The following is a 15,443-nucleotide window of genomic DNA, read 5'->3' as shown; positions in this document are numbered from 1 at the left end:
ACTGTCTCAAAAATGACTTGCTATCTAAGTTGCTGAGATACCTCAGTTGTACAAAGTGAACAACCATAACACCAAATCACAGAAATGATTCTTTAGCAAGGATGTTTAGCTACACTGAACTGGATTATTGGGCTGACTGGTTTCCTTTGTAAGGAATGCACACTGATACAGTAGGAAAATACTTGCTTTTCTCCTGGGAATTGTACAAATGCTGGTTTGGGTTTTGCTTTGTGTCCAAAGTCCACATAATCTCCTGGACATTTAAACAATTGCTCATTTTTGATTCAAGGTCTCCAGGCCCATTTATCAAAATGTGCTCCAAAAAAGGGCTTATGTAAATCATGAAATGCTCGAACATGACATTTTCTAGCTCCCAATGAGCCACATTCCTGGGTTTCATTCTCTTCCATCCCTCCTCTCTTTTTGTCACTTTATTTCATGTATAAAGTGAAGAACATTGAGTATACTTGCCCCTCCCCTTTCCTATTCTCCAGATTCATGGGCAAACAGTCCTAAAAAGTGTTCAGTATGATGAAAAAGTCAGGCCCCTCTCCTCTTTCCCATAGTTAGATAGCTCAACACACAGGCATCCAGGAAGCATTGGACTTATTCTGCCAAAAAGGACTCCATTATAGCATGATACAATGAGGCCAAAGCTGGATAGAAGAGGAGGAGGAGGAGGAGGAGTGGAAGAAGAGAAGAGAGCAGAGTGAATGAGTGAAAAAAAATAAGTGAGGTTTAGGGGAGGGAGGGAGTGTAAGGAGAGACGGAGAGAAGTGAGCCATGCAAGAGAAAGAGAGTGGGGTAACATTTTCCATTTCCCCTTCCCATCATCCCCCTGTCAAGGCATCAACCACCACCCGTTAAAGCTAATTCCTTCTCTGTGCAGAGGAACAGGGGGAAAATGGAGGAGTGTACTATTGACCCAGCTGACTGCGATGAAACGGGCTGGAGGTAGTGGAAAACAACGTCGGTGCCACGAAATGTGGTTCTGGTTTCACACTCAACTTTGTTTGGACGATCAAAATTGAGGAGATTTCATATGAGAAAAAACAGGTTTAGACTCACTGTTTTGAGCTGGTGCCTTAAGCAACTATTATGTAACCATTTGTGCTGACTTTGTTTTTGTCAAAGAAGTCCTAACTGGTAAAAGGAGATGGTTTAATATCTCACTTAACTCTTTTTTATTGACTATGGATACTTGCAGTTTATCATACGGTGTTTTACTCAACACTTCTTGCTCTCATGCAGTTTTCTTGTGTGTTTGTTAGAGCTCCTATTTCACTTTTATTCCACTTGTTTTATTCCTTTGAATACTTCTCAACTTTATTTAAAGAAGCTGCTCAAAAACTGAGATATTATCAATTTTGAAAAGTAACTGTGAGTGAGCAGTGGATGTGCAGCTCAGTGTCCTTCTGGTGTAGTAAACTGGTTTCTGTACTAAGACTGACAGTGATGACTCACTGCGTTGCATGCGGTAATGCTCCCTTGTTGCTTCCACTGGAAAGGCCTTGAGCATGTGATGGACTGCTTTATGTGAAGACCAGCAACTTGACTAATGGCCAGTTGTCATTTCCTGTTGTGTACGTGAAGTTTATTTGTGTGTGTGTGCACCTGAAGAGAGGTGGACGGCTGGCAGAGCGAGAGATAGAGAAAGTGACTGGAGGAAAACCAAATAAGAGAGAGAGTGAGGAAATGTCTGTGAGCGGCAGGGAAAAAGCCTGATTCATACCGCTGGAACAGTCGTCGCCTCGCCAGCCTCCCTCACACTGGCAACGATCCGGAGCAACACATCGACCGTGGACGCACTCCTTGGTGCAGCGAGCTGTTGATGAAAGACACACTTTGTAACAGACCCTGCTTTGTGTAGAACAGTCAACTGAACTAATATTCAGTATGCAGTAGAGCAAAGTGGGCAGTTAGCCGAAGCTGTTGCACAGATTGTATAGGACAGTGATTCCCCATGTTTTAGAGTCCTATGTATCCCAACATCCCAGTAAGGTAAGTTCAAGAACCCCTCCATCAATAGCACCAGTCATGTTCCCCTCTAGAACATCACACAGTGGCGTTTTCTTATCTGACACCTGTCCAGTTTTGAAAAATAAATCCATTTTACAATGTGACTATGCCATGATTAAACTCTGGTTGGGTTAAGGCATTAAAACGACTTGGTTAGGTAAGCACTCTGTCTGAAATGATCAAGTTCAAGTTTAAATCTGATGAGGACCCCTGGACTTAACTTCTTGTGCAAACCCACAGGTCCTTTTCTGCAAGATAAAACGACAACAGAAAACTCACTTAATAGGCTTGGTATCAGACACCACTTTTGCTCTTTCAAATTTAAGAAGAGTGCTACAGAAATGTTTAGTTGTTGTTAATAAAGACAATGTGCCTGTTAAACTGAACCGTATTATTTCCCTCTAAATGTATTCCACCCATCATAAACAGCATGTGAGCTGCCAGCCAACAGCTGGGCTCAGCCATCTGAAAGCGCCAGCGTTAGATGCCATTCATGCTGTCAAGGAGCTTCCTCTTGGAGAGTCGTGTGCTCGCCAGCATCATAAACGGTTCTGCCATTAATTACGTTAATTCAAACTTGCATTTATGACTGAAGACCAATAATTCTACCAGAGAACTCTTCAATTCTTTGTTACCCCAGACAAGTGCTTTCTAACCACACACCACTGAGAACCACATGCTGTACACACACACACACACACACACGCTATTTTTCTTTCCATCCAAACACAATAAACAATAATTCTCACTCATTATTTTCCTCTCTTGTTGAAAGTGTATGAATACTGAAGGCGAGAGATTTGGGGATCCACGAAAAGGCTAACTCGTCATCAAATGGGGAGGTAAGTATAATTATATCTAATTATACCTATTTAAAAATAAAAAAAAAACATTGTACATAAAGTGGGTTTAGGAGGAGACACAGATGACATGTTGAATGGAGAGATATTTCAATTACAAAACTGAAAACAGCGATCAGTGGGCTTTTGTGTTCCTTACACAAACGTGTAAATAAACACACGAGGGGGTCAGTGTCTCATCAGTCTGCTGTGAAAGGTGGCTCGACAACAAGAAACCAAAAATGCATGTTATCTCCACTGAATGGCAAACATTTATCCCCAAAATGTCAGTTTTTCAAGCACAAAGCACAGAAGCCTTGTTATTACCGTTACGCGTTTCTGAGATGTATGGGAAGCTTTGTGAAGCTACGGTAAAATTGTCCCAACCCACGTGAGGCCACGTGTGGTTTCACTTTATTCATACGTGTCACTGCTGACTGTATGCCAGCAAACAGCTGACAGCTACATCAGGCTGGCATCTTCAGACAACACTGACAACACTGAACTCAACTTTATTTCAACTACTGCACCCATAAAAAGTACTTAACACAAACATTAGGAAAGATTAGGAATGATATTAGGTTTATGATTACTTCAAGTCACATAAAAAGCTCAGTTTGTTAGGGCGATATGATGGGAACTGAGTCTCAAATCAAGCCCATGTGTAGGAATGTTTTCCCCTTTAAACACGGTTGATTTTTATTTATTTTGATTTATTTATGGAGCTACAAAACGCGCCAAATCCAAAGAACAAACAATAAAATCCAAAATTCTGTCAACATACCAAAACCACAACTGAATAAATATCACATCAGAACACCTAAAATACAACACAAAAAACTGATGGATTGAGTGAAATATAATTAGACCTGTCACGTTACGACATCTAAAAGTCTCTCTAGTTTTGGACAGTCTGATATTTACTGGGAGGCTGAATTAAAGCAGAATTTAAAAAAAGGAGGGCGGCACATTGGCCCCGAGTTGTTCAGACCGCGGCGCCACACCTCCGAATTCATCACCAACAGATTCAGCTTCAGGGATGAACAGCTGCTGAAATGATATGAGATCCAGTAAGTAGTATGAAAATAATAAAGTTATGAAAATGTGTTCACGGCGTCAGCAACACAAGGTTTAGTTGTGTTTAGTTTGAAACTCCAGCTAGTACAGCCAGTACATACTTTTCAGTATGAGAAGCCCCAGTGGTAACAGTGGAACCCATAATTGTGGTAATTCCACTGTCATGTGCTACTCATATTGACTATGCACGTTGCATGGAAAAAAAGGGACTTACTGTCAGTAATGAGAATTTGACACCATTTCACTTGCAAACCACGACTTCAGCAGCCAGTTTGGTGTTATGTTGGTTTACTGCTAGTAGTATTCTGCCAGCATCGTTTTGTTTAGCCTTCACCTGTGCACCTGTGGCTCCACTGGACAACACTGGCTCTCAACATAAAAGCTACAAATATATTAATTCACACGTCCTAGCAAAGAACAGTGTTTTCCTGGTTCACATGGGACCAGAATACCGCTAATCTCGTAAATGTAAATCTTGCAATACTGATAAAGACTCGCTTTTAAATTATGTTTGTGACTATCCAAAACTCAAACAGAATGAGGTCTAGCAAAAATAAATTTATCTACATAATTTTCATGTGTTGTTCAATTGTGTCAGTTTGCAGTGTTCTGCTGATAGTGTCTGAAGTCTGGCTCACAGGCTTGTACTGACCATGGGGTTTACAGGCACACCCTTTGGTGGGACTGGAGCCGTGGCTGTCAATGAGGACACTGAGGTCGTGTCCTCAGTATTTTTTCTGCTCTCTGTGGACTTTTTAGAGGCTGATTCCAGTATTTTTTAGAATCCCGATTATGCACGTATACAGTATGTTAACGTGCATAATGGTAAGAAAGAAATCGTAGCCATAAGAAAGAGATACATACCACATCACTCTTCATTCTCATAAGTGATCTCAATAGCTTTTTTAATTTGGAGCTCTTGAACTTTTTGATGGCTGGTGGAAATCCTCTGAATCTTAGGACTTTGACTCACAGTCTCAGTTTTTGTAAAATCTTGGCCGCAACCCTGACTGTTTATGCAATGACACATGCCTGAGACTGTTTGATACCTGACAAAGAGACAATATGGGTTTCTCCTGATGTTATAAGATCGACATTTTAGGGGAACACTCAACAGTGGGCAATGAAAGCCGGTGGGGACTGGTGGACCACTGCTTCAGGGTTTATTGTGGTGCAGGACCCTGTAGGCTGAGGGCTGAATCTTTCAGAAACTTTTCTTCTTCTCCTCCACTGTTTCATTTTTGGCTTTCCTACTGTCTGTCTCAGCAACAAAAATGTACACAGGCGAGTGGATTGTTTAAAAGTTTCCAGAATTACTTACGGACACATTTGTCTCCGCTCTCATAATAGCCTGGACAGCACTGGTACCTCTTGCGGTAGTCGGTCTTCACCGCCTGCCTGTAGGCTGTCTTGTAGGTGATCCTGAAAGAATAACACGGTCAGACAGGATGCTTTGACCCACCACTGGCAGGAACAGGAAGTCAGTCCAACAGGAAATTAGTCATCGCACACTGCCGCTACCTGTGGCGCGTGCATCTGTAGGAGGTCCGAGGGTCTGAGCAGGGCTCCTCTATCACATGGTCGTAAGGATGCGAGTAGGACTCTTTCACTGAGGTGGTGAAGCTGAAAGGCAGAACAACACAAACATATTGGAAACCGAACAGAAGAAACAGAAACAGTATCCAGCTCTGAAATAGAATAGAACAGGTTTTCACGGTTTTCAATTAGATTTTGATGCATGTTATAGATTAGCCTGACAGGCAGGTACCAAGTTATCAATTTCTATTCTGCAAACCAATTTTAGTGATAAATAAAAGAATGATTTTATTTTTTTTTAGTGTACCTTTTCATTTGTGTGATGACTGAACGTCTTGACCATAAAGTAAACTTTCAGCAATATGCAGCACTGTATGAGAAAATGCTTAGCTGAATACAACCACAGCGATATTTAATTTAATAAAGCCTCACCTCTCCCACAGGCTGCACACATTGGGGTCTCTTGGGTTCAGAGAGTAGCTCAGACCAACCAGGATGCTAAAAAGCAGCAGGATGGCGGAGCTCTGCAGAGTCGGCATGGTCCTGAAGGGGAAAAAAAGGGACAGACATTTACAGAGGGATTTAAAAACCCAAACATTTCAGCTAGGACAGTGTTTGATCAAAACATTTTTGAGAAAAAATACAGAGAGCAGACACAATAAATCCAACATTCATAAAATGCAAAGCAATCCGGACCTGCAATGAATACGTAAATCTTGCTTCATTGAGGCCATGCTGGATTTCATTGTCTTGGGAACAGTATTTTGTCCGCCTTGTATGTAATATGAAAAAAATCTTGGAAAACATACATACAAATCAAAATAAACAAAAGTAAAAGTTTTTACTGAGTGAAAAAATTTGAGCAACAACAATAACTGTGTAGTCTCTGTGAGACAAACGAACAGATGGAAAATATACAAAAATAAGTTCCATTCTGCTCTCCACTAGAAATTTACATAAATTGTTTTTGTTTTTCATTTACTATAATTAACATTTCACAGCCTGGCAGATAGAAAGATTCATTGAAAACTGGTTCTCCGTGCCCATAAATTGCGGTTAAAATTCAGCCTCTGACTGTAAAAGAGTTCATTAAACGCTCAGCGGAGGTGAGGCGAGGAGCCAGACTTGAAGCACAACGCTGTCTGCTCCCCGCCGAGCACCACGCCGTCTCAACAGGGTTCATAAAACAGGCATCAGGAGACAACCTGGCAGCAGAGAGGATAGATGGGGTAGAGAAAGAAAACGAGAGAGAAAACGGATCAGAGTCAAGAAATGTGACTCCCAACTTCATCCTGACCCCTATCAATCAAAGCTGCAGCGAAGCCTCCACGCTCCTCTGCTGTCCCCTTCCACACTCCAGCAGCATCTGGATCCGATCAACGCATCGGCCCTGGAGAACGCCTCAGCAAGGGGACCTTGTTGGGCTCTCAGGGAGCAAAAGGCAGGCGAATTTTTCCCCTTAAAAATATCCCATCGAACTGAACAGAAGTTCAGCAGGCCATTCGTGTGAGTGCTCTGGTAAAAGCATCATGGGAATGTTACGGCATTTCTACAGAAGGGGAACGTCATGTTGACATAAGATTGGTCAGGCCTCTTCCCCTCTGTTTTCTCACCAAGTCCCCTCTGACAGAATTACGGGACCGCAGCTTCTCATGTCATCTCCACATGGCCTTAGGGAGATTTCTGATATGTTGGGACAGTGACATTGCAGCCATGAATCAAGATTACCGTCTTTGGTCAAACTGTTCATAAAAAAAAAAACAACAACTCAGATCTCAGAAGAAGATCAAATTACTGTTAAAAACATGAACGTTTCTTGAGTTTAGAGTTAGGTTTAGGCAACTAAAACTTTCCCAAAATATTAACTTAAGAACTGGTGTAGGATTTTGTTCAAGTAAGATAACCTTCAAGCTAAATCAACAGTCTACAGCTATGCTCGCAGCTCTGTAAGGCTCTATGATGGCTCAGCAAACGTTCTGAGCTAAATGCTAACATCAACAAGCTAAATGCTCACAATTACAACACTAGCATGCTGATGTTTAGCAGGTAGCCTTGTGTTCAATGTGTTTAAATTACCATCTTAGTTTGGCATGTTAGCATACTGATATGTTTTAATTATCTCAAAACAAAACAGCTGAGTCTGACGGGATTATATATGTTTTTGAGTGTAGGTAACAATAACTTTATTCACAGTTATGAAAAGATTTTGATAAATGGTGAGTAAGATAAACTCTAACCCCCCAGCTGTCACTCCACTGTCAATCTACTGCCTGTCAAATGTATTCGATTCGCTTTCAATACACGTTTACATTTTCAGAGACATAAAAAAATTTTGCCATGCACGTAGAAATGATTTGGCTTTGGAATTTGTTGCATGCAGTCGCCAGTGAAGCTTCTGCCTTTTGTGATTTGAATGACCACTTTCACCTGCCTGCTGTCATATGAAAGATTTAGTAAGAATTAGGCTTGGATGAATACAACTTTAGTAACAAATGTGGTACAACTTTGATAAAGGCTATTTAATAGACTCAGAACTGAGTGTGTTTCAAATGATTAAGAGATTTGACCCTGGCTTGTGGCTGTGATTTCCTTCGCATCATTTCACTGTCAAACTATCCTATTCTTCCTCATGCCATCTCCTTGTGGTACAGAAACCCATTCCTCTCACTTTTCATGCACATATTTGTATTTCAAGTCACTGTGCTCAGGAACTTTTGGGAAATTTCCTGAGATGAGAAAAATATGTTCCTGTGGCTTGGCGAATAGTACAAGATTGACGGTTCAATTCAGAGCCCTTCATATAGGCTTACAAAACATGTTCTCTCCGCTTCTTTGCAAAAGAAAAAAAAATAAGAATAAGGATTAGTTGATGTGTTTGCGGAAGTGGTCCACCATAAACACCTCTGCTATCAATCAGAAGCTCATTTAACAGATTTACATCTACATTAAGTCTGTCCAGTTGCTGGTTATCACTGCTGGGGATTTGGCATGGTGAGGACTGTGGCGTAAATCAGCACGAGTGCACAGATCTTGTGCTTCTGATAAACTGCCTTTCACTACTATCCTACCCACCGTCAGGAGTTAATTCACTTGCTGGCACAAATGCTAGCGCCAAAGAAATCACTGCCACAAAAACAGAATTTTATGAGAACAGGCATATGGCTTTTATTAAGAGCAGTCATCAACTTCACCAGCCACTTCATTGGACTGGGGGTAAATATTTTTCATTACCTTCTTTTCATTTTAATTGTGCTTCATTAGAGAAAAGCTTCAAACCGCACGGGAATTCTTAAACGCTGAGAAAGAGAGCTTAATGAGTGCAGACGGAGTTGTTTTGAAGTCGAGCTCAGCCGCTGTTTGCATTGCATGTTTGGGTTACCTACAGTAGGGGGGGAGGGCCAGGTAGATGTCTGGAGCTCCAGGTGGTTGTATCATCGTCTGGATGCTGGATTCAAGGAGGCTACCCAGCTTTTTTTAGTAGAATGAAGGAGGGCAGGTACTAAAAACTGAGTTTTTTGTGATACTGCAGCACAACTGTGGACCGATTGATTCTTCCCCTTTCCCCCTTTTCACGTAATAGCCTTCTACTCTGTTACATTCAACCCTAAGCTATCATTATTTCCTTTGAGCTTTTTCCAGACTGCAGCTCTGAACCTTTTCACTTGGACAAGCAGCAGAAAAGCGCAAGCACCATGATGCATTGCAGCAGTTTTTCCATTCGGTTTTGATGCGTATAGCTAAAAGCTAAAGTGGCAGTAATGTATGCACACCTCCACAGTTCACATCCACTAGTCAAAGAGGTAAAGTCTGGACCAAGATCTGTGAAAAACCACAATAGTAGAAGTTCCTCCAACATATTTTGGTCTCGTTTGTAATGAAAAAAAGCAGACAATCGCATCAAGCACAACGAAACTTTCATGTGGCTCTATAAACCAATAGAAAATAGGCAAAATACCACACGCACACACAAGCATACATGTACGTGCATGTACACACACACCCATAACATCCGCATGCATGCACGTACACAATCCGACACCCACTGCACGGTTTGTAACTCTTTCAAGGACTGATCATGTGTTTTCATGAGACACTGCACACACATCAAATGAATCCCATACGCTGAAACGAGTTCAGAGACAAACTATTTTTAGCATCTGAGGACATTTTGCTAATTCACTGAGCTTCTCATGGCTCGTACTGTCAGAGCCCCAAGCGGCGGCCCACACCAGGAATGCTGTGAGCTGTTTGAGGGCCCCTCAATGCTCTTACCAGAAGCACACAGGGGCTTCAGTGAAAACAAAAGCCCAAATGAAAACACATGCACTGGTTTTATATTAATCTCACCAGACACTCGTACCCATGTTATTACCACATTCAGTTTCAATCAAGTGCTCACAACTGAAAAATGATTTTCATTCGATTTTATACGAGAGAGCCATTTTCTTGACAGATGAGTATTCCCATCGGACGGCATGTTCACATTAGTTAAACCGTCGCGACAGAGGCTTCACCTCTGAAGAGTGCTCACTCCCTTAGTAATGCCTAACTTTGAGCCTTGGTACAATTTAAAGAAGCGAGCTATATAGAAATTCACTCTTGTGCAGTAGTCATGAACGTGGAAATTAGCTGTCAAGGCCCAGTCAGGCGGTAAAGTTTTGGAGCCAGACTCAAGTGGCTGTTCGAGGAACTGCATTTGTTTGTCATGTTTTGCTCAAACAGGCTGAAAGGCCCGTAGGTGTGTGTGTGTGTGTGTGTGTGTGTGTGCATTAGTGGACAAGTGTCAGTAGTTATAACCAAAGTATTTATCATTTATCATCTTCAAAGGGGAAAAATGCAGTCCTGTGGTGCTTCTACAGTCGTCAAAAGCAGAGGTTTGAAGGATTGCACCACAAAATACTAAAACAAGGGTTACCAAAAAATAGCATATTGTGAACGATGAGTCTCAGCAGCATTTATTTATAAACAAGCACAGTTTCACACTGAATGGAAGCTGATTAGACGATGTTAACATTATTTATTTACTTACTTTATTTTATCTTCTTGAGTAGGATTACAACTAATAACAAATTGCATGAAAACAAAGATTTCTCTAATTCTTTTGAAAGTTTAAGCAAAGCACATGGCACTAATCAGACAGTTTCCGTGTTTCCTTTCCATCTAACCTCAAATTTCTGTCTCTCTGTTTATTTCTTTGTACTTGCGACGCTAATTGAGGTAGAAAATGTTAGTCACTTGCTGGAAGGGAAAGTCACAGAGAAAAGAGAAAAATAAAATAGACGGAATAACATATTGGCTCTGGTGTTAAGAGAGACAGCGAGAGAGTAGCGAGACAGTCCTGCCAAAAGCAAGTTCATTTTCATGCTGAGGTGCTCTGATGTCAGAATCAGTCAGAGAAACGACAGAAAATGTCTCCATTTTCCACGCTCTTTTTTTCCTCTGTTTTTCAAAGCTACTTCTCTTGCCGTTGCAGACTCCAGCGAGTTCTTCCAGAATCAATAACATTAAAAACTTAAAACGCCTTCACCCTGTGCAAGGTTTAGAAACCCTGAAGAAACACAGACGCAAAGTCAACAAGACTCGTATAGAAATGCAACACGGTGAAGTCGTGTAAGGGTTTTTCTTGCAGACTTTCAGTTTTCAGATTTATGGTACATGATTCTGCAGGTGCAAAGCATTCCTGAGCATCTCAGACATGTGAATCAAACTGCACTTAATTTGTTTAATGTTATCCCGGTAATAAATAACTTCAATATCAGCATCAAATCCCCACTACAGTTTAAAATATAAAAAGTCAGGATCACTAATAAAGCAGGTTAACTTAACAATAATGGCTGCAAGGTTAAACCAGCACACTTGTCTTCTGTTGAGAGGTTATTTTAATAGAAAACAAAACTGGAACTGGATATTGTTGAACAATGTAAAATAAGATGCATTAACTTATAAAGGTTATGAAAAACAGTTAAGGATTACGTCTGGGAATACTTTTAAAATTAAATCAAGAAATTTTAAAGGTCGTTTAAATGAAAGCAGTTGTTCTGTGTTTTGGACATGATATCATTTTCCTGAACTTTGTCACAGCAGCGCAAATAAAAAAATAATAAAATTAATAAGTAAATGACTGTAATCAGAATACAGTCGGATTACTGGTTACAGTTTTAATGAAGCAATTAATCACAGCAGTGGAGGACAGCTTCAAAATACATGTAGCCTGCCCAACCCATCAGTTGAATTTTAGGGGGTGATTTAATCGGCCAGTGTTCCCAAAGGCAGGGATGAGGAGCGGTTTAACACGATTATAATTCCATTAAAACGAACAGAGAGCAGAAATGAAGAATCATCGCTCTTGTATCAGGCTTTATTCCCGAGTGCTCTACTCACCTAATGTGAACTCTGTACAAAGTGAAATCTCTTCAAATTGAGTTCCCTGAGACACAATCTTGGCCAACAGCAGCCTGTAGCTTACTGCAGACCCTGTAAGAGGCCTGAATATAAAAATAAATAAATAAATGGGAAACCAGCACACTCTGCAAAATTGTGATTAAACTGTCAATAGGTCCAACAACAGACAAAGAAAGGGAGACCAGAGGGTGAAAAATCAACTGAAATGTTTCCTGGCAACAAGATGGTCACACTGCACATGATTAAAGCATCGTTGTGCATCATTACACTTAAAAGTTGGCCCATAAAGTTGCGGTGTGTATCACAGCCTTGAGGAGATTTAAACAATCACCCTCTGATTGTGATCAACACGGGTATCAAAAAACACCGTCCTCTGGAGACTACAGCCAAAGGTTTGCATCGCGAATTCTCAGTTCAGCTCTTGGAATAACAAATCTATAAAACTGCTCGAGGGCAGAAACTGACAGAAACTGGAACATATGAGCCAGAGACGTCCATGTGACACACCAACCGCAGTCCCCTCTCCTCCTCACTCCCTCCTCCCCCATCCCACCCTCACAATAAACCAGAGTTACTGTAAACTGAATATAAAACCCATAATCCTTTGCATCTGAGTCCTTGTCTTGGTGTGCATGGGTTTGGCTGTGAGACCGCAGTTAGGCTGGCACACACTCCCCAGCTGCTGCTTCTGCTGTGCTTCAAGTTGGGTGGGTGGGTGGGTAGGTGGTTTTAGGGTGGGGAGGGAGGGGTGGGAGGCAGAGACCCTTAACAACACACTGGGGACGTGGAGAAACAATTACATGCCCCACCCAAAAATGTAACGTGATACCACAATAATCTGCAGCAAAACACACCCGCGTATTTCACGACTTCATCAGTTTTTACCACATTATCAACCTTATCTAGTGAAAAACAAACCCTACATCAACATGTTTCACTCTGTTTACAGTGAGGACAGCAACATATACGGTAAATGGTGGTGTTCTGCCGCAAAAGCTGAACCCCCACGCAGGAAAAAGGCTTTGAGAGAAAAACTCTCGGCAGTTTAAATGCAGTTGGCGATTCTCGGAGGAGTTGCATGACAAAAGGATGAGCAACTGCAAGCGAGGGAGAGGGAGAGGCCTTGCAGAGATCTTGGGAGTCTGAAGTTCTCTGAGCGAGCTATGCAGTATTTGCTGTCTGCAAGATTGATGCAAGTGATGGGAATATTCTTGAACTTTCGAACTCTAAGCAACACTGCACACCTTTGCACTTCGAAAAGTCTGTTTCTTTTGTCTCCCTTTTCAGAAAATTAAATCCGAGCCCTTACTCCGCAACAGTATCTTTTAATTATGTCAGCAGATCTGCCCCACGGTTTTGCCAGACGTTCCAGTAATAACATGGGAATAAATTATTTGGAACGTCTTCAACAAAAGACTCCTTACCAACAGGCTCTTAAATACAATGACAGATGCCCAGTGAAGCCTGCCAATCTGTAGCTAGGTTTGACTCATTTTGAGGCTCTGTTATTTTGGGAAGCTGCAATGGAAAAACTCATGAAATCACCTCATATCAACTCTATGTCATCTCCACGACAACGTCAGGGCAGCTTTCATTTGGCAGTTTCAGGCATTGTGGTCTGGGATCCTGAGAAAAACAGGATACAGCGTGTGTCTCCCCCCCACACACACACACCCATTCCTGGTCCCCCATTACATTCATTCAAGTTCAGGTTCCAGGAGGGACCAGTGACTGTGAGTAGTGCCGATTGGCTGAAGTGAGGCCGAACCAACAGAGGCCAATTTGAAGACAAGGTAATGAGGTGATTTACACCAGCTCAGCTGACAAAGGAACAACAAAAACACATGATAAACATGAGGGAGAGGAGCGAGAAGGATGTCAGTAATCAGTTATCACCTCTCGAGATTAAATGTGGTATTATGAGTAAAATAAAATTCTTACCTGCTGCTCCTTTAACCATGTGAACATGAGAGCAGAAGCTCATTTAAGATGATGGGGTTCAAGACGATGCAGTGTGCTGTGACTACACCTTTTCCCCTGGTGGTAAAAGGCTAGCAGTTAGATAAGCTAGAGCTTGTGTGTGTGTGTGTGTGAGTGTGTTTATGTTGGAGAGGGTCTTTATGAGTGAGGTCACAGTCTCTGTCCTCGCGGTGATGGAGAACAGAGCCCGTGGATAACAGCAGTTGGAGCGATAAGGTCACCACGGTAACGCTGTTGTTTTGGACCACATGAGGACATCAACACGAGTTCAGCATGGACCCGAGGCCAGGCTGGTTTTGTAATGACTCCTATCTGCAACCAGTTGGAACTGCAGCATCACTGATAGAACCTGAACAGAACGTGTTTCGGTTGCACAGATACTGGAAAGCTTTCAGGCCAAGCTGTTTTTAGCTTCACAAATCCAGTGTGAGACTAGCAACCTTGGTTTTATTTCCTGAGGGATTAGTTAGAGATCATCCACAGAGAATCAAAGGAGCTGGAAGACGGACCACTCTGCAGGAAGTGGTCTGGATAACAACAAGTGGTGTTGTATTTTGAATTTTGATCTCTGATGTCTGCACTTTGTTTAAAATCCAACGTTGTAGATCTAAAATTATGCACGATTCAACAACTCAGGGACCCCAAGTCCTACAAGTGAAATTACATTATTTGTAATTGCCCTTCAGAACAAGGCATAGAGGCATTTTCTGATCTGATGGGACGGAAGACATCATTTATATGTGCCTAGATAAATCTAAATAAAATCACCGATGATAAATAACTCAGTTTTATGATCTTGCAACAAGGGAAGGCTTGTGATTTGGGATAAAATGACCACTTTGTTACGACTAGGGAACAATCATGTCAAGGTTTTCAAAAATGTGACTTTAAGCTGGAAAAGGTAAATGAACAGCAGACCCTCACAGTCAAGTCTGATGTTCTGCTCATCAATCTGTCTCATCTATCTATTCAAATCCTCCAAAACAAGAGTCCAAATTCGTCAAACAGCTCACTGAAACGACTGGTTCTGTCGTTTCGCTCGGCCAGACGGTCTCTTTTCACTGCAACTCGTTCGAAAACCAGTTTTGTACAGTAATTCAGGTGACCTGGATTCATGTTGATCCTCTCCAGTCATCTGTCATTTAGTTAAAGCTTGATCCAATCGCCTGCAGTTCAGGTCTACACCCATCAATGATGCCCCCCAAGTGAAGACAAAAGACCACAGAGACCGAAGTTCGCTAGCGTTTGTTGCTAAAATGTTTCGTGATGCACGTCCCTTATACTTACAGTTGTGGCTAGAAAGAAAATTCAAGACGGAAGCACAGTTTCAAAAAAGCAGATATCATCAACTCAGCAAGTGCTCACGGAGAGATTTTCATCAACAAGTCTGCTGTATGACACACAAACTTAGTTCATGCTTGTTTTGTAAAACTGCAGTACCAGTCATGCCTTTAGGTACTTCATCGCTCAGTGTTATGCATTTATCCCCATGTGAAAATATACCACAGTACACAACAGTGTAATTGCACAGAGACCAAATTAAAACAAAGGCTGTAACTTGGAGATACTGACGGGAGAACAAATAAATAA

At 41.6% G+C, this 15,443-nt stretch overlaps 1 protein-coding gene across 2 annotated transcripts in view; it reads right to left on the bottom strand.

Annotated features, from left to right (window-relative positions):
* The window catches only part of pear1 (platelet endothelial aggregation receptor 1), a 45,785-nt gene that overhangs the window by 17,896 nt on the left and 12,446 nt on the right, over positions 1-15,443 (bottom strand). The window contains exons 1-5 of one of the 2 annotated variants that reach the window (XM_046400907.1): positions 6,769-7,223; positions 5,904-6,014; positions 5,457-5,558; positions 5,257-5,357; positions 1,733-1,825 (exon numbers count right to left, since the gene is read on the bottom strand). In XM_046400907.1, coding sequence (XP_046256863.1) covers positions 1,733-1,825; positions 5,257-5,357; positions 5,457-5,558; positions 5,904-6,010 — 403 coding nt within the window. In that variant the 5' untranslated portion in view covers positions 6,011-6,014; positions 6,769-7,223. Of the gene's footprint in view, positions 1-1,732; positions 1,826-5,256; positions 5,358-5,456; positions 5,559-5,903; positions 6,015-6,768; positions 7,224-15,443 lie in introns of those variants that run through there. The other variant, XM_046400906.1, reaches the window with a different exon arrangement.

This window comes from Scatophagus argus, chromosome 9, assembly GCF_020382885.2.
Source record: "Scatophagus argus isolate fScaArg1 chromosome 9, fScaArg1.pri, whole genome shotgun sequence".
NCBI lineage: Eukaryota > Metazoa > Chordata > Actinopteri > Scatophagidae > Scatophagus > Scatophagus argus.
The sequence above is the reverse complement of the archived record's forward strand: the minus strand, read 5'-3'. Positions and strand labels throughout refer to the sequence as shown.